This window comes from Phyllostomus discolor, chromosome 6 (assembly GCF_004126475.2).
Source record: "Phyllostomus discolor isolate MPI-MPIP mPhyDis1 chromosome 6, mPhyDis1.pri.v3, whole genome shotgun sequence".
Taxonomy (NCBI): Eukaryota; Metazoa; Chordata; class Mammalia; order Chiroptera; family Phyllostomidae; genus Phyllostomus; species Phyllostomus discolor.
This window is the reverse complement of record NC_040908.2, coordinates 108,197,844-108,225,101: the sequence shown is the minus strand read 5'-3', so window position 1 is coordinate 108,225,101 and position 27,258 is coordinate 108,197,844. Positions and strand designations below refer to the sequence as shown.

Sequence of the window (27,258 nt, the reverse complement as noted above, 5' to 3'; positions counted from 1 at the left end):
TTGTGGCTATCCAGCATTCTTGGCCCATGACAGCCACAGAAATAACCTCTCTTGGTTATTTCTGACCATCCATCACTGTGGGAGGGACAGGACACATGTATACTCAAGAGCTGAGAATGACAGAGAAATCATGGGAATGAAAAAAGGAGATAACCTCCCTCAGTCTTCTGTAGTTCCCGGAAAAATGTGTAAGTTAATTAATGACTGCAAAAGTCAAGGCCAGAATCTACATTCTAAAAAACCATTATCCCTTAAGAAAGCCAGGGGAGATCTGGCCCAGACAGAACTCTGCCAAAATCAAATTTTCACAATCTCAAATAGATAATATGATTTTCCCATGACTTAACTATGTTCAGCTGTACCTTCCAATGGCAGAAAATACACTGAACTAGGAGTAAGGAGTCAGGATTCCTTTTCTTCCCCCCTCTCCCTCTTGCTTTGTCACTCGGCTCTGGGCAAGTCACTTGATCATCCTGGCATTTCTTTGTATTTTTGTGTGTAAAATGAATACAGTAAAGCAGAGAGTTTAAGGGTTCTGCCTCCCAGCTCTAACAGTGTAAACAGTAATTAAAACAAGGCTGAAATGAACTGCACTTTAAACATTTGAAAACACTCTGCATTTCCTAATTACCATGACCTGAGAGACATCCCTCTTCTCTCTTCAAGATATTATATAATAAATAAAGTCAGCATAGCTGGAAGAAAAACTAAGTCCCTCTTTTCTGATTTCCTAGCTCTCTTCCCTCTCACACTTCATAGTCAACCTAGCTGTAAGGCTGGTGCTTAAACCTGTTTTCAAGAGTAAACATAAAACCTCATTTGTCTTCCAATACCTCTTTTGTCCATTAATCTTGATTTTCTCTCTGCATAAACTTGTGAATACCCTTGATTGTGGCTGATTTTGAATTGTGGGTTATATAGAACATCAGTGTTCTTAAAGTTAGTGAAAATTTCCAAGTAGCCCAATTAGTAGGAAGAGAAAATATTTTTTTTCCAACTGAAAGTATAAAAAAAAAGTTGAAAGAGGAACTTCTAAGTACATTATTTTCTCAAGTGCCGAACAAGATATTACAGATGAGGGATCAATTCAAAAGCAATTAATCTATCAAATACTTCTGATTTTAAATTACCCATGTCTGTGCAAACCACATTTATAACATGCAAGGAATATGGGTCATTGGAGACCCTATTAGCTTTTCCAAGCTACAAGAAAACCAGCATCAAAGAATTTGGCTTTAGAAAGCCTAATTTTCTTCCCCTGAATTATTGTCTCATCACAGTCAGTCATATCATCTTTTGGGAAGTGGGTGGAACTAAACTTTTCTTTCCACCTTCTCCTGTGCTTCCAAGGAATCTTAAAAACTTTCTCAAATCATTTATCATATTCTATTTTAACATTTTGCTTGCAGATCTTGCTCAAGTATAACCCTCTAAGAAAGGGTCTTCCTGGAGACTTTCCTAAAGACTTAATGTCACATTAGTCTTTATATCCTCAGCCATTAAAAAAACCTCCTAACCTGTTAGGTACTTTGTAAACATGAAACACAACAGAAGCAACCACGTGCCAGACCCGCAAAATCAACATGGACATGCAGTATTTACTTATTCCTTTCAAATAAGCATAGGAAATCTGTTGGATGATAGAGAAAATTTTAATCCTCTTTTTAACATCTATTCTTTAATTTCACTTTGCATTCCTTTCTCAATTACCTTCAAATGTCTCTCATTTCCAATCCCTCCTTTCCAAAGGAGCCCTCCCCAGAGAGAGAGAAGGTGGGAGTCAAGAGTCCTAGAATAACTAGTACAAAGGAAAGACAAAGAGATGTGACCTCTGGTGTCTGTCGCCTGCAGGACAGGAACCATGCTGACTGGCTGCTGTAAGACCTGCCCAAGCCCTGGACTTAGAACACTTTGTAAGAGTTCAGTGAGGATAAAATTGAAGGGTCAGTGCTGAATGCTGAGAAGTAGAAGCTGACTGTCACTGAAGTTTTAGGTAAAGGGAAGAACAATTTATCTTTGGGTATTACTAACTTATAATCCTCTCAGGAGACACTAATCAGAATGATTCCAGACAGCAAAAACTACCCATATTTTATAGTAACAAATCAGTCATATGTGCTGTAATTATCTTCAGAATGAACTTATAAATAATAATCTTGAGTATTACATAAATGATTCTCTAAGTCATTGTTGGCTAAAATTTAGGGTAAGATAATTTGCTGTCAAGTGCTATTCAAGGAATAGTTATTAAATCTACTCATACTGTATCCAGTTTCTGGAAATAAGTGGTAAAATGCATTTGTAGTGAAACTTTTGGTAAACCTGGGCTCTGATCCAAGGCCATGATTTTGGAAGCGGGGTTAATATTTACCATAATATATAATATTCTGATACAAAGTGAATGGAAAGGTCACAGTTCAAAAAATCTACCAGAAAAAATTATGGATCTATTTTCTGGGCTTCTACAGTAATTACAGACTAAATAATTGGGTCAGGGCAGGGAATGGGAAGGCAGGTAGCAAAGTAGGATTCCAGCAAACCATTTGCAGAAGGAAGACAGATTTTAGTTGAATGGATTCTTTGTTTTTATATGAATCTCTCCTGCTAGGAGGGCAAATGAGTTTTGCTTACATATCATTCTGATTAATTTCATTAACTACATGGAACCTATACTAAGAAGGATAATTAAGAAATTCTGTGCTCAGTTGGAGAAATTATCTAGTACCAAAGTCTGTCATGGAATGGATATAAAAGGAAAAGTGAGTGTTCAATGGCTGTATCATTTCCATTTCTTTTGAAAGTGAATCACACCCATTTCATTTCTGTATCCCCAGAATCTACTCCAGAACTTGGACACAGTAAATGTTCAATAAATGCTTCAGAATAAATTAATGAAAAATTAAACTTTTTTTTACCTTGGTTTCGAACAGGGCTAACAAAATTGGTACCGTGAACATTTCTCCAGTCCCAAGAGGTTGGCAAATGTAAAACCTTCTCACGTATTTCAGCAGTTACTGGTGCGGGATTGGGCCTAGGATGGAAATATACATTTGACATTAATACATAGTCTTTCCTTTAAGGATGATTGCCTAACCTCTGCTTCTAGGATTTCAACCTCTGGACTGGCTAAGATCTAGATTCAGCCCCAAAGAGCACTTGTGCCATCAATGTTTCAATGTGTCCATTGCACAATAATGTGACAATCTATATAATGTATCTATTATACAACTAAGTTGTGTAAATGGCTTTCATCACCCATTTCTTTTTCATGGATTAGTAACTTTCCCCTGTGAAATGACACTGGTTTTGTGTGCCACTGCAATGCTATTTTTAGTATGTTTCAACAGCTGCATTCTCTTACTTCTTACAGATTTTGACCAAGCAAGTAGACATGGGAAGGTAAAGATGGCTGACAAAGGATAAAGAGAAATAGAGGAGCTGATGTATGATTCAGGAGGTGCGTGGCAGAGACAATGAGGTAGTAAAAGAAGTGAAGGAAGCACAGAAATAAAAGGCCTGAGTATAGCATAAGCAGACTGGCTTCATAAACAGAGGATAAACTGCTTCACCATTATAGAACTACACCTTATTGATATGCTTGGAAAATAAGACACGAAAGAAGAGTTGCCTGGGATGATGAAATGATGGCTAGACATTTTCTGGAAAGGAGAAAATTGTTCTACAAGCTTCTCTGTATTAGAGATTTAAAACACACATACAAATAAAGCATTCTAGCCCTAGCCATACCAGACTCCTTAAAGTTTACCCAAGTCTGCTGAATGCTAAGTTCAATGTCTTTGTACTGCTGCTCTCTTTTATCAAAAATGCCTGTGGTCCAAAGCTTAAAAGAAATCCCCTTAGAGTTTTTCTAATTGTAGTGACTGCTCATAGAGCAGCAGCCTCCAACCCCCAACCCCTAGCCAAAACTCACTTCTCTCTCTACTCCAACAACTCTTTTGCTAGGGTACTATTGTTGTATTGTGGTAACATTTATTTTTCTGTTATTGTAAAGTACTTGAATTGCTTACTCAACTTGGCATTATCATACCACAGTGTTCTAACTTTCCAGCGGTTACCACATTGGTTTTTACCAGGTTTCAATTTAGTCACTGGCAAAAATTATTTCTGGGCTTCTTCATGTCCTCTGCAACTAATCCCAAGTAGTTCCTTCTCTCACACACATCTTGTAGGGGTGGTATAAGTTAATGCTAGGACAAAACAAAAGTGAGATGAAACAAAGAGAAAAAATCAGTTATGACCAGCAATCATAACCTTGGGAACTATAAAGAAGAGATAGTATATTCTATACAGCAGTGTCAATTAATTTTTCACTAAAACATTAACTAAAACAGGGACATTACTAGACAATGAATATGAGGTGGTCTTTGACCATATGAAAGACAGCATTAAGAGACTGAAACATAACCCTGGCTGGTGTGGCTCAATTGATTGAGTGCCGGCCTGTGAACCAGAGGGTTGCCAGTTTAGTTCCTGGTTGGGGACCATGCCTGGGTTGTGGGCCAGGTCCCCAGGTTAGGGGCGTGTGAGAGGCAACTGATTGACATATCTCTCGCACATTGATGTTTCTCTCCCTCTCTTCCCTTGTCTCTAAAAATAAGTAAATAAATATTTTTTAAAAGAGACTGAAACATAAAGAAATTACCACTAAAAGTACAAAGAAATTATAGTAATGCTATAAAACTTTTCACTTGGATAATGTCCATGGACTAACCAAGGCATATAAAAAGCTATGCATCATAAAAATTTTGTACATGCGGCAGGAAAAAATAAACCAAAATTAAAACCTTGGATACTTTTTCTGAGATTTATGAATAAAAACTAGGGTACAAAAAATTTTGGAAAGAAATAAACAGTTTTTATGATTTTATATTGAGAGACCAAAAGATTTGATCGATCAGTAAATATTAACTAATTGTCTTGTACATACATAATAATACACCAAGAAATATGGAAGATAAAAAAGGAATTTCAAGGCAAGTATCTCAGAGTCATACCAACATCCTTCAAATGGTTTCACTGCTTACTAGCTGTGTCACATCAGACAAAGATCCTAAGATCACAAAACTATGATGGACTGTTTTTAACATGGCTACAACATACATACCTCAAAGGATTTTTATGAAAATAAGGCTTAGAACAGGCCTGCCTCTGATAAGTCCTTGGTAAGTTATTAAGCTATTATCATGATAACTGTCATTAAGAAGAGTAAATATGATGCTGATAGATTTAAGTGACTCTCAGGCACATGAAAGGCATTCACATGATAACTTCCTCCTTTCCACCACTCCATTGGGCAGAACGTTTGCCCTTCAATGCACACACAGACAAAGCAAAAACAATGTGGCAACTGAAGCTGAATGGTGTAAAAAAATGAAGAGAGTGAAAGGGGGATGTGGGAGATGGAGAAGTGGGAATTACAAAGATTATAGTTATACTGTACATTAGTGGCTCTTAATCATTTCGGTCCATATTCTATAAGAATCTGGTGAATGTTCTGGACTCAGAGAGATGCCTAAGAATAATACATTTTTTTCTATCATTTCAGCAGTTGCACAAACTCCCTGTATCTTAAACTAAGAATCTATGAGAGTTTCTATTACATACAAAACACTACTGAAAATGAGGCTGCTAGATCACGCTGTCTGCTTCACTATTTCCAACTTCACTCAATTCCATCTCCATATCTCAAACCTTCTATGGAACATAAGCCCCAAAAGTAGACCATCATAAAGCTAGCTCTTTTCCAGAACAAAAGTGGTTGGGTGATAGGAGAGAAGAATAAAGCACAAGAGTTCCTCAGATAGCTCTGATTAGTGTGGCTCAGTTGGTTGGGCATTATCTTGTGAAATGAAGGGTTGCTGATTCCTGCTCGGGGCATATGCCTGGGTTTTGAGTTTAGTCCTCGATCAGGGTACATGCAGGGGACAACCGATCAATGTTTCTCTCTCACACAGATGTTTCTCTCCCTCTTCCTGCCTCCCTTCTACTCTCTCTAAAAATAAATAACTAAAATCTTAAAAGAATAGTTTAAAAGAGTTCCTCTACTTGGCACATGAAAAATAGCAAAGCAGTTGTGTCTGAGGCTCAAATATTTCAGGCAGGGGCCCCTCTCCCCATTCACGTTATGAACCTAAGAAGGGATAGGACATGCTCCATTCTCCAGTTTTGAATATCAAGAGCATCTCACAGACTAGAAATTCCATAGAACACACCTTGAGAAATATCATATACAATATTGAGAATATTGTACATTCTTTTTTGAAAAGGGGCAGAACTGTGAGAAAATGCTATCAATTTGATAGGAAAAATCTCCAAACAGCCTTGTAGTTGAAAAATACCAGAGCATTAGGATTATTAGTCTGCAGACAGAAAGTCAGAATGCATTTTACTTAGTTAACAATTAATTAATCAGTTGCCTTTTCAAACAATACAATATGAACCACATTCTATTTATATGAAGGAAATAGTGTATTCTCAAAAATTTGGAACACATTGTGATGTACTAAGGGGAAATACTTGCCCACACAATTTACTGACTCTCATTAGCTCCCTATGGGTTTCAGTTGCATGAATTTCTCCTGAAGCAAGGTATGGCATCACAGAAATACCCTTGGCTACTTTACAAATGTTAAGCTTATATACTCAGATCTATGTCTGAGTATATAAGCTACAGTTTTGAAAGAATTTTTAAAAATCTACCAAATTCCTGACTATATAAATTAAAAGTATTATCACCTAATTTCCTAAAGTAAGAATATACCATGCAGTATGTAAGCTAAAGATAGGAAATGTCACTTCTGGCTGAGAGTAAATAGAGGTATACTGATAAATAAATATTTTTTTGAACCTTAAAACAGAGAGAGAATTTTTGAGATTTTTACAGGTGTCAAATTTGGCAGTTATTATAGGCAAATTGAGGGGTATCTGAGGGAAAAGGAATGGAATGAATGGAGGTTATGTGAAAGGAAAGTTTTCAGTAATTGTGTCATACATTTGAAAGCAGGTCATGGTAGTAAATATAGTTATGGTCAAATATAGGTGGCTTTTGTTACCAAGTTAAATTTATTCATTATACAATAGGCAGTAACACAATAATAGCTGAGTATAGAAAGATGAAACTAGTAATATTTTATAGAAAAGCTAAGAATGGGGACAGAGAGGGAAAGAGACCAAAGAGACAGGAGGTAGGAGGCTAATCCATAATGCAGGGAAGAGACGACAAAGCCCTAACTGAGCCAGCATTCAGAAAATGGAAAGGAAATCATGCAAGCGTCAGATGCTGTGAAAGCAATACCCATAAATAGGACTTGGAGAGCATTCGAGTATGTATGAATAGAAGAGGAAGATGGTCAGAAAAAAAGGTGAAAGAAAGGAAAAATAATTATGTGGGAATGACCAGTAAAATGGTGGGCAATCCAGGGAGACATGCTGATTGGAAGAGAGGATGGCATTCAACACAAATGTCTTTATCAGTGGTAAAGAGATGTGCTGTATTACCTGGGGATTCTCCGGCTGTGGCCACCACCTCTTCTAATCATCTCTCTCAGGGTGAGAGTCTCATATTCCATGTATGTGGTTGCAGTCCAAGACTTCTGAACGGCATTGATTGCTTTCACAAAGTCATGATTATATTTGTAGAGCCTATTGGAATACCTGCCAACAAAAATAAAACAGCTTTAGGTACACTTTTTATTGATATAAATAGACTCCTCTGAAATAGGCACTCTTATCCTCTGGGCCAAAGTGGAAAGTGGTATAATTTTTCAGGAAAGCAATTTTTTTTGGTAATGTAGCATCAGCATTTGTTCAAATCTTCAAAATAATCTTTATTCTAAAATAAGAATGTATTTAAAAAATCCACACGTTAGGAGTACCACAGTATATAGAGAGGCACACAATGCCGAATTTCCAAACAGTCAACAGGACAAGAAACATTAATATACAGAACACAAAACTTAGATAAACTGAAATCATGAGATAAAATAAAATTTGATTTCAGAAAAACAAGAACCAAAATATTCAGGATCCTTGAACTATTCTTAACTCTAATGAGATGCCACTGCACACTCAAGTCATCTTACAGTGAGAAATGCAGCATGTGAACCCATCAGCCCAGCTAAGGGATCCCTGGGAGCCTTGTGTGGCAGTATCAGACATTCTAGCCATAAATGGTAAGCAGTTTTGATCTGAAAAATTCCCTTAATTTGACTCTACACACATCAGGCTTTTGATATATATCCTCCTCATTGTCCCTCATATTTTAAACAAACTGTTGTTTATAGCACAGTCTGTGTTGATATCCTTTGTTTAAACAAAGCTGCTTTTCTGGCACCAAAGCAAATTTGGGTTTGGTTCATATATAAATACATAATGTATGAGTCCAAAAGACACCATCCACTTTTGCCTGTGGTCATATATGTATATATGCATATATGTATGCATGTACACATGTGTATGTGCATATACAAGGACATATAAATCAGCATATATACACTGATACATACATCAGCAGCCTGGAATTGGAATGTCTTCTATGAAAACAGGAGTTTGGCTAAATAAGATGAATGTATAAAATTGTTCAATGAAACATTTTTATATTTGTGATTGGTTATAAAGAACTGAAACAAATGCTCTAAGATAAGGCACTGACTAAATAAATGCTGGTACTTAATTTACTATATAGTTTATTCAGTAAAAGTGTCTGGAAGATTATTTAGTAATATGAAAGGGTACTAACACTAGGATATCAAAGAAGTTTATATAAAATTAACTAGTTATGTGAGAGTACAATATATATTTATGAGTACATTTTTAAACGCCAGCCATGGTTATCTCTGAGTGGTGACACGGGATCACCATCTTTCCCTACCTCTTACACTTTCTACAATGCACCTTTATAATTTTGTAACAAAAAAAAAAGAGGACAAAACAAACTGTATAATGCATATAGAGCATGGAAAATCATATCGCTATATAATTTAAAAAATTTATTCTGTATGGACAGATTTATAGTGTTGTTACTAAAATTTGGTTCTTGGACCTGGAAATTTGTTAGAAATGCAGACTATAAGCACTCAACCCAGACCATCTGAACATGCAGTTTAATAAGACCCTCCCTCCTCCAACCTGTGACTCATGATAACATTAAAATTTGAGATGCTCTGGTTTACCTGATGCTAAATGCTTGGATTCAGATGTGAATAAATACAGAACACTAAAAGCATGTTTACAAAGTAAAAAAAAAATTAGGGGAGTTGATTATTTATTTAATTCAAATATGTATCACACCCATGTGCCAGGTACTAAGCATTATAGAATTTATCATATTACTACTACTACTAAATAAGATTCAGTGGCTTAAGTGTGACTCATTACCCAAGACTTCTGTAAACTTTCCATTAGGCAAAGTAGGATATGCCTAACCTGAGTAATGTCTTAGGCATACCGTGAACTTTTCTTTCTCCTAATTTATATGTTCATAGAGAAACCATTTTGCTCTAGTCAAAAAAATCTTGACAGCACTGAAATTTATAAGAAAAACATGCAGCCACATAGATTAATGTTGATTGTTTTACCAAAGTCATTCCCCTTCTTCCCCATTTGCTACAGAGTGAAACCAAAGAGGCACCTTTATTAAACAGATTATAAAACTGCTTATATCATATTCCTCACAATACTATCACAACAAAAACAAATTAGAGTTACTTGTTTCTTTAGACAAGAGTAAATTTTAAATTGTAAATGTGTATCTTGAAATATTTTCCACTGATAAGAGCTGCTATTTCATGGACCTCAAGTGTCTGAGGAGCAATAACCACCCTTACTTCCCTTGTTGTTGTATTGTAACTTCTGGGGAAACATCATATGCTGTGCACATTAAAGTAATGACAAAGTAGGTCTTAAACACTGCTACTTTTAGGGTCTGAGGTCCAATGAGATTAAGGAAGCATGGAGGCCAGTTTCTGGTGAATGAGAGTGAGCTGGACAAGAAGTCCCTGGCACTTTCGGATCTACAGAGGATGGAAGGGAACAGACATGGCTGGTGGTAAGCACTACAGTGACCACGAAAATGAGGACAACAGCAACAACTGGGGTGGTTTGAGGCCAGCCAATGACAGTGGGGCCAAAAGAAGAAAAAGAGACAAAAAAAGAAGAAAGAGAAAGGCAGCAAGACATGCAGTGGAGAAACAACATGTGAAGATGAACTCTTCGCCAGCAGGGAGGATCCAGGAAATACAGAAGACCATTGAACTGTTTTCAGTGGGTCAGGGACCTGTCACACAACAGTGGAGGAAGCTAGCAAGTAAAGGAACCACTTCAGGGACACAGCCCGTCCTGAAATTGGGAGAAGTCGAAAACACCCACAGTCCAAGGAGCTCAACAGAGACAATATCTGCCAGGAGCCCCACACCTGCCCCAGGACTTTACCTGGTGTGCCTTGGACCTGGGGAACTGAGGCATGCTAAAAGAATTACACAGCCTCCTGAATGAGAATTATGTGGAAGATGATGACAAAGTGCTCCAATCTGATTACCGTACTTTTAGGACTATAAGACACACTGGACCACAAGATGTACCTAGGTTTTAGAGGAGAAAAATAATTTTGAAGCAAAAAATGTGGTAAAATATTTAATAACCTGTGACCCTGCTCAACTGCCACCCTCCACAGCAAGCCAGGTAAGCTACATTTGAACTATAAGATGCACCCTCATTTTCCTCCCAAATTCGGGAAGAGTGCATCTTATAGTCCAAAAAATACGGTGCTCCCCAGAATTTCTTTTATGGGCTCTCAGGCTGCCTGGCTGGCTCCCTCAGTGGCACTGTGGGGTTCGAGTTGCCTCAAGTTAGAAACTGGCTGGGTTCATCAGTGCCATCCCCACAAACAACCACATTTAAGACACACAGAGGTAGTGGATATCAATTTCCTGTGTGTGTACAATACTCGGCGCTCCAGGGAGTTGGCTCCATTCCTGATCCACGAGATAAGTGGGTGGGTTCAGCTGGAGGGCATTTTACACTGCCGTGGCAGTATTTCCAAAGCCTGTTGACACCTGTAGGTACTGGTATCAGTCCTGAAACCCACAGAAGCTGACTGAAGTTTTTCTACCTGAGTGGAAATACGACCATGCAGATACCATGAAGCTCTACTGACTGCCCTAGTCTTCCAAGACAGCTGCACCATGACCAATGGAAAACAAGGACATTCTAACAAGTGCACCAGCTCCTCACCAGATACCTGAAGCCTCTTTACCTAATGCCAGTCATGAGCCAGGAAGAGGCAGAGCACTGGTTCTATCCTCAGGAAAATATCATTGACACATTTGGGTGGAGAATGCAAATGAGGAGGTGACAGACTTCCTGTGTTTTTATATGCTTCTCTCCACCATCCTGAGCCATCCAACTTATGAGTCTAAATGCTGCTTACTCTTTCTACAATGCTCACACACAGATTCCTTTTGTAGACTTCATGAGCGACACCCTTGTTCTTGCCAAAATTTAAGCATTTGGCTTGTTCAGTGTACTAGATCTCATGGAGAACAAAACCTTCCTGAAGAAGCTCAGGTTTGGCATAGGGACAGCAACCTGCACTGTTACCTTTACAATGGGAAGTGTTCTCCACATGCGGGCAGAGAAGTTTGGGCTGGTGTTATAGTAACCAGTTGCTAGTGAGATTCTGGATAAAGGCAATGATAATTCAAACCAGGAAATGGAACCCTACCACTTGTCATTCCAATTTTCACAAACACGAGAATCCCTGACAAAGGGAACAGAAGCGGACCAGCTTTACCAAACCACTACTGAACTTGACAACTGTACCGCCGTGGCACAGGCTGTGTGGTGTCACCTCCGGCCATGTCTCTGGTCTCCCTGTTTTCCAGTTAATCCCACTCTTATGCAGCCGTGATCCAGGGAATGTAACTGTTGAAAACTAGCTTGTGATTGGCAAATTACAGAGTTAATGGGTGAAGTACATATATCACCCCTATCCAGTGTGGCTTATTTGGTTAAAGCATCATCCTGTAACCAAAAGGTTCTCAGTTACGGGTTTGATCTCCTGGCAGGGTGCTTGATTGACATTTCTGTCTTACATTGACGTTTCTCTTCCTCCCTTCCCCTCTCTCTAAATTCAATAAGCATGTTCTCACGTGAGGATTAAAAAAGTATGTATGTATATATTTTTAAAAATCCAGTGAGATTAAAAATAATGTACCTTACTGTGGATTAGCAGATCATTATGAGCTGAAAGAGATCTTGAGCTTAATTTCATCCCACATGCTCCTTTTACAGGTGAGGCAACATATATTCTCAGCACTCCGATTAGCAGTTTAGCTTCTTCACTAAATGAAGCAATGTTTGAAATGTCAAAAAGATACAATAGTGTGGAGTATATTCTAAATCACAGAGTAAAAATGAACAGCTTATTAGGAAATGGGTTGCTCAATGGTCAAGTGAAGGCAAGCAATTTAAAAGATAAATTAAAAATGGGGGGGGCATGGATTAGTCTAGATCTAGGTCAGCACTTTCCCCGACAAGTGCATTTTGTCCTCTTTTTTTTTTTTTAAAGATTTTTTATTTGTTTATTTTTTTTTAGAGGGGAAGGGAGGGAGATAGACAGAGAGAGAGAGAAACATCAATGTGCGGTTGCTGGGGGTTATGGCCTGCAACCCAGGCATGTACCCTGGCTGGGAATCGAACCTGGGACACTTTGGTTCCCAGCCCGCGCTCAATCCACTGAGCTACACCAGCCAGGGCTCATTTTGTCCTCTTTAAACTCATGTCCCCCACCTCTCTGTTGCAGTCATTCCCTGCTAGGGTGACCTGCTTTCGATGATTTGTTTATATACACTTTCAGTGGATTTCACAACTAAATAAAACAGGAAAAGTTGCTACCAACAATGTTTCTTTTCCTTTTCCTTTTCTTTCCCAAACTAACAAAAGTCTGAAATGTCTTATTTGTGTTGTTCACAGTTACCTAAAGTGTACCTAACTTAATAAAAACATTAACTGAAGGTTATAGCATGATTTGTATCTTGTCAAAATTAAAATGTTGAAGTCCTGACCTCTAGTACTTCAGCATGTGACAGTATTTAGAGACAGGGCCTTTAAAGAAGAAGTTAAGGTAAAGAGAGGTCATATGAGTACGCTCTAATCCAGCATGAAGGGTGTTCTTACAAGAAGTGGAACTGAGGACACAGACAGAGGGAGCATCACATGGAGACACAGAGAGAAGGCGGCCATGTGCAAGCCAAGGAGAGAGGCATCAGAGGAGAGCAAACCTGCCGACATCTCAACCTTGGACTTCTAGCTTCCAGAACTGTGAGAACACAAATTTCTGTTGTTAAAGCCCTTAAGCCTGTGGTACTTTGCTGTGGCAGCTTGGCAAATGACATACACAACATAAATACTAAGAATTTTAATTTCAGTTACTATTGCCTTGTTTAAAATTTACATTCAGTTAGTACTGCCTATAGTTGTTACAACATAAACATATGTATCTACAAATATTATACAACATGTTTTTACATGGCAATAATAAAATGATTTTTATTTACTAGTCATTGCAGTTATGCAGTCCTCTTATATAAATCTCCTTTAAAGCCATCATTGTTACATTAGTTTAGGAATGTTTTGGGAAAAAAAAAGGTTCTTCTCTCAATTACATCAGTCAACATATTTTTCCAGTCAAATTTTGTTTCCAAGCCAAATAAATTTTATATAATCAAAATAACATTTTTCAAGAATCAACATACACACATAATTATATGTACTATAAACCAAACGAAATGTATCTTTCATTGGTGACAACTCACTCACTTTTCCTTGAGACTCTGAAGGTGTGCCGTGTTCACGATCCCATTCTCAGAGGCAGTTCCCACCTTCCTTCCGGTGAAACAAGCCCAGTTCCGGCCCAGCACATCATGCACCCACCCAGTCATTGTCTCATGGCAGTAACTGGTCACCTTCATGCCCTCTTCTTTATACTGCAATTAAATAAGGGGAGGAAAAGCCAGGTGAATCTGTGGTCAATTTTCCAGTCCATTGCCCCGCCTCCCAGTCACAGGAAAGACACCCCCTTTTCCTTTCACCTTGGGAATCAGCTCTGCCAACCAAAACAAAGGCTTCACCCTGAGAGCTCACATTCTCGAAGGGTACTCTGGACAAGGAGGAGAAATAAATGTCTACATGGTAAGCATTGTTCGTCACCAAATGACATTTGCATAACAAAACACTTCTGGATATGAAAGACAAGGAAAGAAACTAACATTTTAATAGCAAATGCCACATTCCAGGCACTTTACAAATTACCTCATTTAATCCTCACAATAAGCCTAGGAGGAAGCAGATACCCAAACCCCTTTCTGCCAACTAGAAAATAAAGGCTCAGCTCAGAGGGGATATGTACCCTCTACATAAGGTAAGACCTGCATTGGGGCAGGAACTAAATCCTGGCCAGTAGGGCAGACTATATTTTTCCACTCAGAGAAGATCCACTCCAATAAAACACAGGAATACGTGATGAATATTTTCATAAGACTGAAAATCCTTTCTTCTGTCAATCTTCAAATTCAGTAGGCTATTCAGATCATAAAGCAACTTGGCTACTGGATATTCTATTTTATTTCACTAATATGGCCCTTTGTCTTACTTCAATGCTAACTATAAAGTGATAGATCCGGGACTGGAACTCAGAGGCTTTGGCCCCAGAGCCTAGAATCCTCATGTTACAACATCTTTTCATGGGGGAAAGAGACATATTCCATAGTGAAAGCATAGATAGAGTGTGAGATGCAGGAAATAAAAAGCATGCTAACTTTTTATAAGGAAGGAACTTGGGCACAATTTAATGCATTGATTTAATTTAAGGAAACAAAAGCAGCCAAACTGGCACCACAGTCAGCTGTATTTCAATACTTTTCTTGAGAAAAAATACACAGTGGGCCGGGTTCAGACCATGGGCTGTACTTGGCAGACTCCTACTCTAAGATAACGAATACTACTTTACCTGCATGCAGGAGCTGGCACGCTTCCTTTTTAAGGGCCGTATTGTAATATTTTAAGGCTTGCAGGTTGCAAGGCCTCTGTCACAACCACTCAACTCCACCATGCAAAGTAAAATATGCATAGGGAATGCATAAATGAATAAAGTAGAATATGTTCCAATAAAACTTTATCTTAAAAAAAATAGGACTATAGTTTGCAAATCCCAAATTTAGAGGAATGAGTGGGCTAAACTGTACTTAAAGATAATATTACCTTATTGCATATGACTATCTCTGAATTCAAATCATACTTATTGGTAGAGTTAAAAATGGTCTTAGAATCCAAAAGAGCTAGATCTGAATCCTGGATTCCCCCCCCCCCCCCAATCACCAAGCTAGATAGCACAGGATAAGTTACTATGGGCTACTCATAGGTACATTTTGCTTCGATCTCAGTGGTTCATGATATTGTGAAGCCCATCTGTCCACCTCTGGCTAGGAATAGCTCACTAGCATGAGTTCAGCTCACCACTCCTCATGTCCTTGCTAAAGCCCAGCTCAGGTCAAGGAACTTGGAAACAAAGGCCGAGGATATAATCAGGATGCAATGTTGCAGGGTGTATTATGTGACATAGTTGACAAAATGTATGCTTATTGTGCTGAACTACATGAAACCACAAAAATTTTTATAGATCAAAAGCATTCTAATATTGGCAACCTCACACGATGCAACCTACATGCCTTGAGGTTCTATTTAGCATTTCTCTTTGGCATGGGCTCTCGGCCGTGTTCCCCATTCCCCCGTCATATGTCAGTCATGCAGGCCAGGTTGTGGCTAAGCCAATGCTCCCTTCCTCCCTCCTCTGCTGCTTTAGAAAGCAGTCTTGGCAAGGCTTTAAGAGTTCTTGAGATCTACTTTATAGAAATCATCGAATGCAAATAAATGGAAATAATCCTACTAAACACAGAAAACACCCACTGCAGCATCACAGAAAAGGTCAAAACAAGAACAAATGAATAGCCTGCATTTTCAAATATAAAAATAATTAAGTAAATTAATGGTTCAAAGGCATATAATATAACATTTTAAATGTAAATGGGAATTTTATAGAAGAGTTAGGCAATCTAAGGCTAGGGAAGGCCACCTGCTTTCATGAACATAGCTCTCCCGGCACACTGCCCGGCCACTTGTCTGTGTGGCCTGTGGCTGCTGGTGTGCAAGGGCGGCAGAACTGAGTACCTGCTGCAGAAACATGAGGCCCACAAAGCCTAAAATGTTCGCTGTCTAAGAAAAAGTATGCTGACACCTCCATAGAACAATAGAAACAGAACACCTATGATACACCAAGAGGAAAAAATACAAGGTACTACTTAAGTTGAATGCAAAAATATACATTTTTTATGAAATACAGTTTTTAAAAATGGAAATGAAAGGTGAAATGAGTGTGTAGGAGGGATTTTCTTGGTTATTTACCAAACAGAGATGGTTATACATATTTCATAAAATTAATCACTTTAAAAATATTCTTGTTTCCAAAGAATAAGACTTGCAACCTACGAACAGGATGTCTGTATGGGATGGCCCAGATGCACCAGAGGCTGCTAACCTGGACCCATCTGGCGTTGTGATAACACTTCCTGAAAATAATCATGACTTATATAATGTATTTTGTATTTTGCTAAGCTCTTTCATTTACTTATCAGATATTTATTGATCACATAATATTCCCCAGGCATTATGCAAAGTGCTAGGTATGCATGCACATATGTGTTGACGAGGCCGCAGCCCTTAGAAGTTTAGAATTTAATGATGTAAACAAATATGTAAATAATTCATTACAACATCATGTGGTTCAGCAACCTAACCATGTTTGGAGAGGCCCAGAAAACTTCCCCATCTAAGCCAAAATTTAGATCACAGATGAAATGACTTTCCCTACAGACCAAAAGAGTTAGGGGCATTCAAAGTGGAAGAAATAGGCCCTGTGTTTCCCATGGTGTGGTTTTGCCCACCTACTTGGCACAACTGAGTCACAGCTATAAGCATGAAGGCTATCACCAAATAAAGTTCCCCTGTGAGAGGACAGCGGGCTTGTTATTTTGAGAGAGGGAAATCACTAGAGCATGACTAACTTTGCCTCAGTCCTCCCATCATTTAGATTTGTTCAAGGACTCTGTACTCCCCATCACCAGTATTACAAAACTACTGGACCTTAACATTTATCTATCACTTCATACTTCATAAACATTTCACAGATTACTCAAAAATCTTCGATGTTCAAGAGAACAAAAATAATAGTCTCAGGGGACAAAAAAAAAAGAGAGACCTAGAAGAGGTGTCTAACTAGAGTTTATAATCAAGGACTCCTAGAACAGAGCATTCTTCCTAGTACCACACACCACTTCTTCGTATACTTTGTCTTCTCAGAAAGAGCTAGAGAAGTAACCATGTGATTCAATTGTCAAAAACACTGAGAGAAGATACCTAGAATCCATGCAGCAAAGGCTTAAAACCCAGTTTTCAAAGGATTTCCATCTGTACCATTTGAGCCTCACAATGATTTCTTGGGATAATAGGCATTATTTTTCTCATGAAAAAAAAGTGGCTTTGCAGAGTTAAATGGGGAGGAAAAATTCAAATATGAGTTGACAGTTACAAGGCTCAATGCTTTATCCATCCTTTCCCTTAAAGAATTATTAATTCTTTATTGCTCAAGGTCCAAACTATTGCTCAAGGTCTTTCAAGGACCACCTAAATATTCTGGAAGCACTAATGGCCATTCCTTATTGTTCAGGTGCCTATGTTTCCTTAACCCGTCAGTCTTTGCACCATTTTTGTCAAGGGTTTTTAATGCAAAGCAGTGTAGAGGACCTGATCTCGGGCAGGACTGCCCAGACTGTATCCAGCTCCGCCACTCACTGGCTGTGTGATCCTGAGCAAGTTACTTATCCTCCCTGTACTTTCGGTTTCCACATTTGTAAGATGAGGACAACAATAATGGCCTTCACCTCACAGACCCTATTTTATACATACTAACCTATTCAGTTTTGACAACAGCCTATGCGGTTATTCTTTACACACACACACGCACACGCACGCACACACACACACACACACACAAATAAGCACCATGAGAACAGGATTTTTGTTTATTTAACATGTAGGAAACTGGCACGGAGAAGCAGTCAGAACAACAAATGCAAAGTCCTATTTCAACAACACAGAAACTCAGAAGAAATACAAAGTCTAAAATTAACAAAAGTATGGTGCTGCCATAACATCAGAGACCAAATTCTGACTCTTAGTGTTACTTCAGAAATGTCAGTTTTCCTGTCCAAACCTCAGTTTCCCTATCAGTAAATTTAGCTTGATCTAGGAGTTCCAAAATCTCTCTTTAAACTTCCTAATATAGTCCTTATATCTGTGGATTTCCTATTTAATATTCATAAAGCCAGGTAAATAATTCTTACTTCAGGCACACTCTTTATATACTTAGAGTATTTATATATCTAAGTAATCCTAAATAATCTCAAAAAACTCTGCAACGGTTGTTGTTTTAATTCAAACAAATGTACAAAGGAAGCTGCCCATTTTTGTACCATTTCTGATACATTAAATTGATGGAATTATTTTCCATTTAATATACTTATATTATTCTGTAGTTTTCCCAATCTAAAATAATTTTTTAGAACCTAAAACCACCCTATAGAAGGTAGGGCAGGGCTGTAACACACTGTGTAAGGCATCTTCCGCTTGGGAGAAATGAAGCACTAGCCGCTCCAGCAGCCAAGTGCACTCAGCACCTCTACTGGGGAGGACCACACACCGTGCCCTGTTAGCTTCTGGTCTGAACGTTCCCAGGGTGTCGGCCACTCTTCCTGCTATTGTGGAATACTTCTTATGTGATTTTTGACATTATTACCAATTAAGAAGTTGAAGTCTTGGCTACACTATCCACTTTGAAATGTAGCCAAAATTTTTTTTTCCCTAAGAGTACTATGTCTGTTGTATAAACATTAGTTTCTGAATCCTGCTTTGCACAGATGGGGTCATTCAAGTTTATATTCATTAATGCCAATTTCTACCAAAGCAAATAGATAATTTCATAAAATTTGAAGAACCTCCAAACCCTTGCACTTATGTTTAGAAAACTGCTAGCATTGAATAACTATCTATTTGCTTCTTCAAAATTACCATTGGGTGGCCAAGCATTCACAAAACCCCCCTTCTTCCATTTCCCTCTCATTTTATCAACTATTCGTTTAGTTCTACCTACTAATGTTAACCAAAAAAAAACTCCCAAAACAAAAAAAAACTGATTCATCTATTTTAGAACTTGTTATTTATCGTGACTCTTTCTCAACTGCTCTTTGACATAGAGGGGTGATAAATCATTTACATCATGTTCCACTGTTTGCCTGATTAATGACACTTAGCAAATATTTGAATACTTTATGTAATAATGCACTGGCTGAGACAAAAGCAGTGTAGTAAAAAAAGGACTTTGCCCTTTAAGCCCTTGTTCTGCTACTTCTTCACGTAACCAGGAGCCAAGTCACAACTGGGCAGCCTGAACTTCTTCACCTGATAATGGGAGTGACATGCACTTCACTGTATTCCTATAAAGGCTAAAGATGCTGTTGAAATTTGAAGAGTTTAAAAAATTTAAAACACTAAACAAGTAACCATCTGTAACCATGGGGACACAAAGCTGTTTAAGACTTTTTCCACACCACCAAGGAACTTACACTTCAGACCAAACTGTCACTTGAGCAGTTCATACAAGTTCTATCCTGCCAACCAGTAATTTCCAAATGATTTACAAATGATTTCCAATTATAATATTGGAAAATATTATAATTTGTATTTCTATTTGTAGTATAAAAATAAAATTGAAAACCAAAGTCCACTATCATTTAATATGCAAAGCAACACTGACAGCGCCAGGCACTCCAATGTCAGATGTCCCTTCCTCACATAGTGTGCTACCCCAGGTGGTTGGGACACAGCACATTCCTTTGTGTGTCTGCTTAAACATACTTGTGTACCTAGTGATTTAATTAAGCTACCTCTCACAAAATGAACAAGTAGTTTAAAACAACACTTGCAAAGAAATCCGGATTTTCAAATACTAATGATGTAAATAAAAGCAAACAAAGGAAAATGACAAAGCTTACACTTACACTGCTCCTGGTATGATTTCTGTCAGCCACATTAAAAGACAAGGTTTTGGAAACAGATGCTTTTAAAGGGTTCCATCACTGCAGTATTCACTTTTTAATCTTATGTATAAATAAAGCAAATGTTTCAGTTTAACTTTGTCTATTAAATTGTCACCATCCCTAATGCCAAACAGTAATTCTTCTAATCTCTACCGAATTTGTGACACCTTCAAACTTTTAACAAAATGGGTCAAAACTAATAAAATTATTTATTTCAAAGGTTTTAAGTAGAAAATTCTGTTTCCACATGTTCAAAGTATTCAGTAATATAAATTACCGGTAACAGAAACTCTAACATTGCTTTTGGCACCAAAGTCATGATAATGAAGCATATTTGTACATTGTTTTCAAAGGTTATCACAATGAAATATATTTTGTCAGGATATTTTGGGATGATAAATAAATCAAGTACTTATTTCATATGTTTGAGAGAAAACATATTAGTGTGGTAGTGCCTGTATATAATTTTTAAATGTACCTATACATATTGTGGAATACATAATTAAAAATGTGAACATCTAGGTCTGTTTCGTTGAGGTCATGCACCATTTCAGAAAGGTGGAATGATTGCTATTAATTATTTTATTTATATATTTTTAGAGAGAGGGGAAGGGAGGGAGAAAGAAGAGAGAAACTTCAATGTGGGCTGCTTCTTGAATGCCCCCTACTGGGGACCTGGCCCACAACCCACCAGGCATGTGCCCTGACTGGGAATGGAACCAATGACCCTTTGGTTCACAGGCCGGCACTCAATCCACTGAGCCATACCAGCCACGGCAAAACAAAAGTGGAATGATTTAATGATAAATCATATATGCAGAGTTATTACATTTTCACAATACTTAAAAACAAAGACTCTTTTTTCAATTTTTTGCCTTTGGTTTACTGTGTACATATTAGGGTGGGGCAAAAGTAGGTTTACAGTTAGTTATGAGGACACAAAACACAGAGTTTATTCTTGTATTATTATTTATTAATTATTGTATTATTTCCATACAAACCACTATAAACCTGCTTTGCCCACCCTGTATAACCTACATGAGTGCAGATTAACCACTTCCATTTGCTGTCGGGTCTGGAGGGCGAGTCCAGAGGTCACATGGCAACAAAAGAGAACAAGGCACATTTTACTAGACTGGTGCTCTGCCAAACCCAGGCAAGAGCAGCAGCCCTTCCTTCAGAAACAAACTTCCTTATGTTAGTTATAAGGATTTCCCCTAGTTGTCTGCTTACTAGATAGACTTAACCGTTTTGTTTTACAAAGTTGAATGTTAACAGTAAAACTGCCAGGAAACTGTCACAATGGTTGCAACCAAGTATCTTCCAGCATTTTACTGAAGAAACTGGATGCTACATTTACATGTAAAATGAAGGGTCATCAATTTATTCATTCCAGTACTGCAAAGACAGTTAGATCCAAAATGTATGTTCCAGAACTAGTTAAGAAAACAACAATTTAACACTCAGCAAAGTGTTAAAGTAGCCAAAATCCCTTGGCTTATTCATCACTTACTCATTCATAAACTCTTTAGTTTTTAGTTTATTTTTTAATTACAGTTGACATACAGTATTATATTAGTTTCAGGTCTACAACTTAGACATTTATGTAACTTACAAAGTGATCACCTCAACAAGTGTATTAACCATCTGACAACATAGATATTTATGACAGTATTATTGACTTATTTCCTAATGTTGTACTTTATATCCCTCGCTCATAAACTCTTAACGCTGTGAGGTTGGAGGAAATCTTAGCCGCCATTTAATCTAACTTGTAGCTGGTGGTGCTCGCTGCACTCAGTGAGAAGGCTGCATAAGCGACAGCAGCCCAGGCTGGCTGGTCTCCAGGTTCTGGAGAACTAATTCGGTCATAAAGCTCCTTCCTCCGACAGCTACTGTAGTTTTAGTAACTATGAAAGGTCATTCCTTTTAACTTTGAGTCCTATCTCGGCTTCCATAGTCACACGCAAACATTAAAACATAAATAAATAAATAGTAAAATTTAAAAACCTCATGTGTTTTTATACAAAGTCATTCAAAGAATAAGGCTTGAGGGTCCACCATAGGCTCTGAGGGCTCAAATGTAAAAATAATTCCAGAAACTTACCAATAAAACAACAGGACAACACAATGATGTATTATTTGATTCCCTTTCTTTTACAAATATTTATTGAAGCCCCATTATTTTTCACATTTTGTGCTACACATAGGGAATAAAATGGTCTAATACAGAGTTGATCCCCACAATCACAGAGTTTAAAGACCAGAGGAGAAGACATACAGGCAATTACAGTGGAGAATGGTAAGCAGTACAATACCACGAAGCCTTCTAAGACATATTTATAGTTCCATACCTGCCAAATCTTCTCTTCTTCATAATCAAAACAAACATTTAAATGCAAAGTTACTCTAAGAGAAACAATCACTTTAGTAGACATGATTTTAAATTCATACACACGCACGCGCACACACACACATTGGTTGCTTTGTCAGTATTTACATCCTGAAAATCAGTTTGAAAACACTGAATTCTCTCAGGATTCTGGAGGCACATAACTCATATATTTGAAAGCAGAAATCCAAAAATATAAACATAGTACCATTCCTGATTTGTGCTTCTACAACCCTATAGAATTATTTGTAAACTGGTATTATTTGTGAAAATATTTGAAAAGAGAAGTGGTTAACCTTCCAAGTACCTAGACATTTCAACGTACATTAGGTGCTTAAGATATACAGGGAAATTAACAGATTTTCCATATGGAAAAAAATGAGGACACGCCACCAGATCACCGCATCACAGCAGAGTCAGTGCTGCTGGAGCAGAGAGCTGCGTGCACAGCACAATGGGAACCAAAGCCAGGGTGTTTCTCCCAGCAATGGAGAGAGCTGGGGAGGCCCTGAGTGAACGAAAATTATCAGGTCAACAGGTAGGACATATCCAGGTTGAAGTAGTAGCCTGTACTGTTACTTCATCTTTAAAAGATACAACCTTCCCAGAATCACAGACTAGTACCTCCCAGGTGGGATAAAAAGCTCTAAACTAATGTAATGATGGCAAGTGGCTCTCTAATGAAAGATTGCTCGCTTTAAGCAGGAATCCAGGAGGGAGGTCCTCCCAGACAATATGAATTAGGTGTAGCCCCACATTTTGGGTTTACCAAGGCTGATATTAATCAGTTCTAAATAACTGAGGCGGAAACTAGTCCATTGTTTAAAAGGAAAGAGCTAGATGATAGCAATCAGTGTGAACAATAATGGTATTAAGAGAAGTGAACTTGGCAAAGGTACTTAGGTTGTATTTAATTTGAAGATTAGGAAGCTCTCCCTCCAATTTGGGGGACTACAAAGGGAAGGGGAAGGTAATTTTTTATCTTGAATGACAGAACCCTGGCTTAGAAAAGAAAGTGAGTAGGCTCATTTGGAAAAGAAACCTAAGCTTCAAGCCAATTCTTTCCTAAATCTCAACAGAAGCCAACGCAGTGCATATTCTATCCCATTAAAGATCCTGGTGCTTACAGACTGGGACTCACCATAAAATCTACCCAAATGTGACTCCAAGTACTTGTGAAATGGCTTTTCTTTCACTCTTTAGCCCCAAGGAAGTGCTTAGGGTTGAAAGACTAGCCCTTATCATTTAACTCTTAAGCTGTGTGAGCTTAAGTACTATATGAAACTAATTATCCCTATCTGTAAAATGAAGTTAGTAATATTTATTTTACAGTGTTTTTGTAAGGTCAAGTACCTCAAATTCTTAGCACAAGGATGGCACCTAATCAAAAAAACCCCATAAAATATATTCATTGGACCATCTCTTTTTAGCCAGGGGTACTATAGGCTTACGATCAACAAAAAGATACCCTTCAGCAGTCTGCTTTATCTGAGAAAGCCTCTTCCACAGGACAATCTTCCCACCAATAACGTATCTGAGCATCTCATGATATCCTGAAGCCTTATCTTCTCCTTAGGATAGATGGTGGGGTTCCTCAGGTAATTAGAGAAAGAAAAGGCATTCAAAAAGATCATTGTGAGCAAAATGAAATACAAATTACTAATCCTAGCTTGTTCTGACAAATCATATCAATAAAAGAGTATTCAAAAAAGAAAAAAAAAACTATGGTGCATATTGTTCCTTTTACTCAGAGGCTGAATGGCAAAGCCACCTAAGACTTCCAGATTATTTTTGTCTTTCTCCTGCGTAGTCTCTGGCTGTTCACATTCCAAAGTGGCGGGGGGCTGCTTTCCATGGAAATGTTGGGGAGGGCAGCTGCCGTGGAGGTAGGTCACCAGGACTCCTCTGCATTTTACATGCACATAAAGACTCCAGAAGGGTCTGTAGCTGCTAGAGGCCTCCGCTGGCCGTCAGAGGTAGGTAGGTCCAGTGCTGCATGCTGGTCTGCCTCTTAGCCCCAAGCCTGTGTTGGGCTGTGGTCTTAAAAGACCCCCTCAACAGATGCTCTATTTAATAACTACAAGACAATAAAAACTAGAGTTAATATTGCCTCTTAACAATACTTAATGATATTAATTTCTTTTAAGTAAAAAGAAAAACAATGCTAGTATTTGAGATGCTAGTATTTTGTTCATGCTATTTAAGACATCCACAAAAAGCCACCATTCTCAAAAGCTGAATGCTGAAGCATCATGCAGCCAACAGTCAAGAAGCACATGCAGATGCATTTGAAATGGACTGCCACTGGATAAACCTAACAACATTTTGAAATGCACTTAAAAAACAGGCTAATCGAGTAACACAGATACATTAAATTATATACTCTACAAATTCTAAATGCAGGCGTAGTGATGTGTGGATCTATATTTCCAGACACAAGGCTATTTATCCCATTTAAGAGCAAATGCAGGGACTACCTTTTCTACTGGGAATGAATCTGTAATTAGGGTGAAGAGTGAGAGTTTTAAGCCAGACCTGCATAAGCTGCATCTGAGAATACCTTACTTTTTGTAAGAAAAAAAATGGTGAATATTTTGGAAAAGTTTCCTATTACATCTTTCTCCTAAGCTGTCACCAAATAACATGGTGAAGAGACTGAGAAATTCTGAAATAAAGGAAATTATTTAACAAAATGTACACTTACTCAACTACCAGAGAAGAACTCAGAAGAAACAGCTTTTTAGTTTCAACTCTAATTTTCATCTTGATCTGTTATTAGTGGCTGCCTGGAATGAGCTGTAAAGGTTAACCGGATGAAATGTTCTACCTAATAAGAAACCCTACCTGGAAGCCATGCCAACCATTGTTGGGACATTAAACAGTCTGACAAATGCCGCTGTAGGATAAGGCTATAACCAGTTTTATTTTTCATATCTCACTTCTAGTACTTATGAGCTAAGTAAAGGAGGAAGGGAAAGGGGAAAATGTTAAAATGCAAGAAAATTAAGTCTCTATCAACTTTTTTCTCTAAACACCCATTTCCCATCAAAATTCTGGACATTTAAATTTGTGAATCTAGTGAGGGCAATGATTTAAACACATATTCTGAAAGTGTGAAAATGTAAAGAGTGAAAAATATCCTCTTCCTCCAGTCAACATTTTATATTCTGAGAAGCAGCCATTTTTAAAAAGACGGGTGATAACTCACAGGAATGAGTGACAGATATGTCAATTTCTCTGGAAGAACCATCTTCTCCACTAGAAGACAGACTTAAAATGCCATGGCTTGACATAGTTCCCTCATGAGTCTTTTTTGGAAAAAAAATGAACCACCTGAGGCAGCCTAGCTACTTCAAGGATCTGAACTGAACTTAAGCTAACCATTTTTTAACTGAGTCTTTTCCTTTTCAGGTTCATGTCTATTTATGTTATAAGCACCATACCTGGGAGAGCTAATCTGAAGTGTGCAAACAGAACATGTGAAAGTGGAAAACCACTCACACAAAATAGTGCAGGCATATAAAAGGTAGCAAAGAAGCAGGCTCAAGCAAGAAATCTAAAAGAAAACCACAATCTCTCCAGTTTCATCTCCAGCTCCCTGATGAATACATAAACATTAATTTGCATAAGCAACCAGGAGGAGGGAAGCTTGCTTTTAAGAAGAAAGTTCAAATTTTTCAATGTAGCTCACCCAGTTTGTTCCTCTGATATGGTAAATCATATATTCCCACAGTTCCCAGATGCATGAACAACTGACTGATAAAATCAGTGACATCCTATGAAGAGTTTACAATGGGAAATTGAGTCATTATATTGAGATTAAACATCATCATGAAAGAAAACAAAAACAAGTACTTTGGCATTCATTAAGTGTTAAAACTTCTGATTCTTTCCTTCAACTGAAACACTCTTAAAAGTAAACCCCAAGGTGTTTTTTAAAAATATTCTAATCTTGGTGTATGGAATCTACATTGAAACAAGTAAACTTATCCGAATAGTAAGTATTCTAAAAGCTGAATTGTTACATCTTAAAAATGAACCCAGAAGGCACAACAGAAAAAATGGTACAAGATTCCCAAATCCACTACATAATGATTGACATTTCTGGCTGTTGTGACAAGCTTTAAGCTTACAAGTTTAAGTTTTAAACCTAGAAGTTACTGGAACATAAAATGGGGAAATAAATCCTCTGTTATGAATTTCACCAACCATTTCCCAAAAATTCTAAGACTGCCAAATTTCCATCTTCTGAGTAGCAACCTGTCTAATAAACACTATAGTACTTTTTTATTTTTTGTTTTTTTTCTTACAATTCTATGAAAACAGGTGGATCAAACAAAAACTCAATTAAAAACCAATGAAGTTTGCTTTGCTGTCACCAAATAAAATTTTCAGCCATAATGAATCTAATTTCCCTTCTATACATCTTTTTCAGCCCTTAGAGAGCTTAATCTTCAAAATAAAATCTGAGTTCCTTTTCTACCACTCCCTCTTACAGCCTCAGAGATAGTCAAATGAGAAACAGTAAAAGGGTAGAAAGCCTATTCAACTTGAGAGTATTCTTTGGAGAGGAGTTGGTTTCCTATCACTTCCACCAGGCAATCTGGTGAAGAGGACTGCATATATAGAGAAGCTTTATAC

General features: G+C 37.8%; 1 protein-coding gene across 3 annotated transcripts in view; it reads right to left on the bottom strand.

The window, feature by feature from the left end:
* Nucleotides 1–27,258, bottom strand: part of CTSC (cathepsin C) — a 39,438-nt gene that overhangs the window by 6,344 nt on the left and 5,836 nt on the right. The window contains exons 3-5 of one of the 3 annotated variants that reach the window (XM_028515770.2): nucleotides 13,837–14,003; nucleotides 7,519–7,674; nucleotides 2,916–3,031 (exon numbers count right to left, since the gene is read on the bottom strand). In XM_028515770.2, coding sequence (XP_028371571.1) covers nucleotides 2,916–3,031; nucleotides 7,519–7,674; nucleotides 13,837–14,003 — 439 coding nt within the window. Of the gene's footprint in view, nucleotides 1–2,915; nucleotides 3,032–7,518; nucleotides 7,675–13,836; nucleotides 14,004–21,527; nucleotides 24,695–24,814; nucleotides 26,394–27,258 lie in introns of those variants that run through there. The other 2 variants (XM_028515771.2, XM_036028703.1) reach the window with 2 other exon arrangements.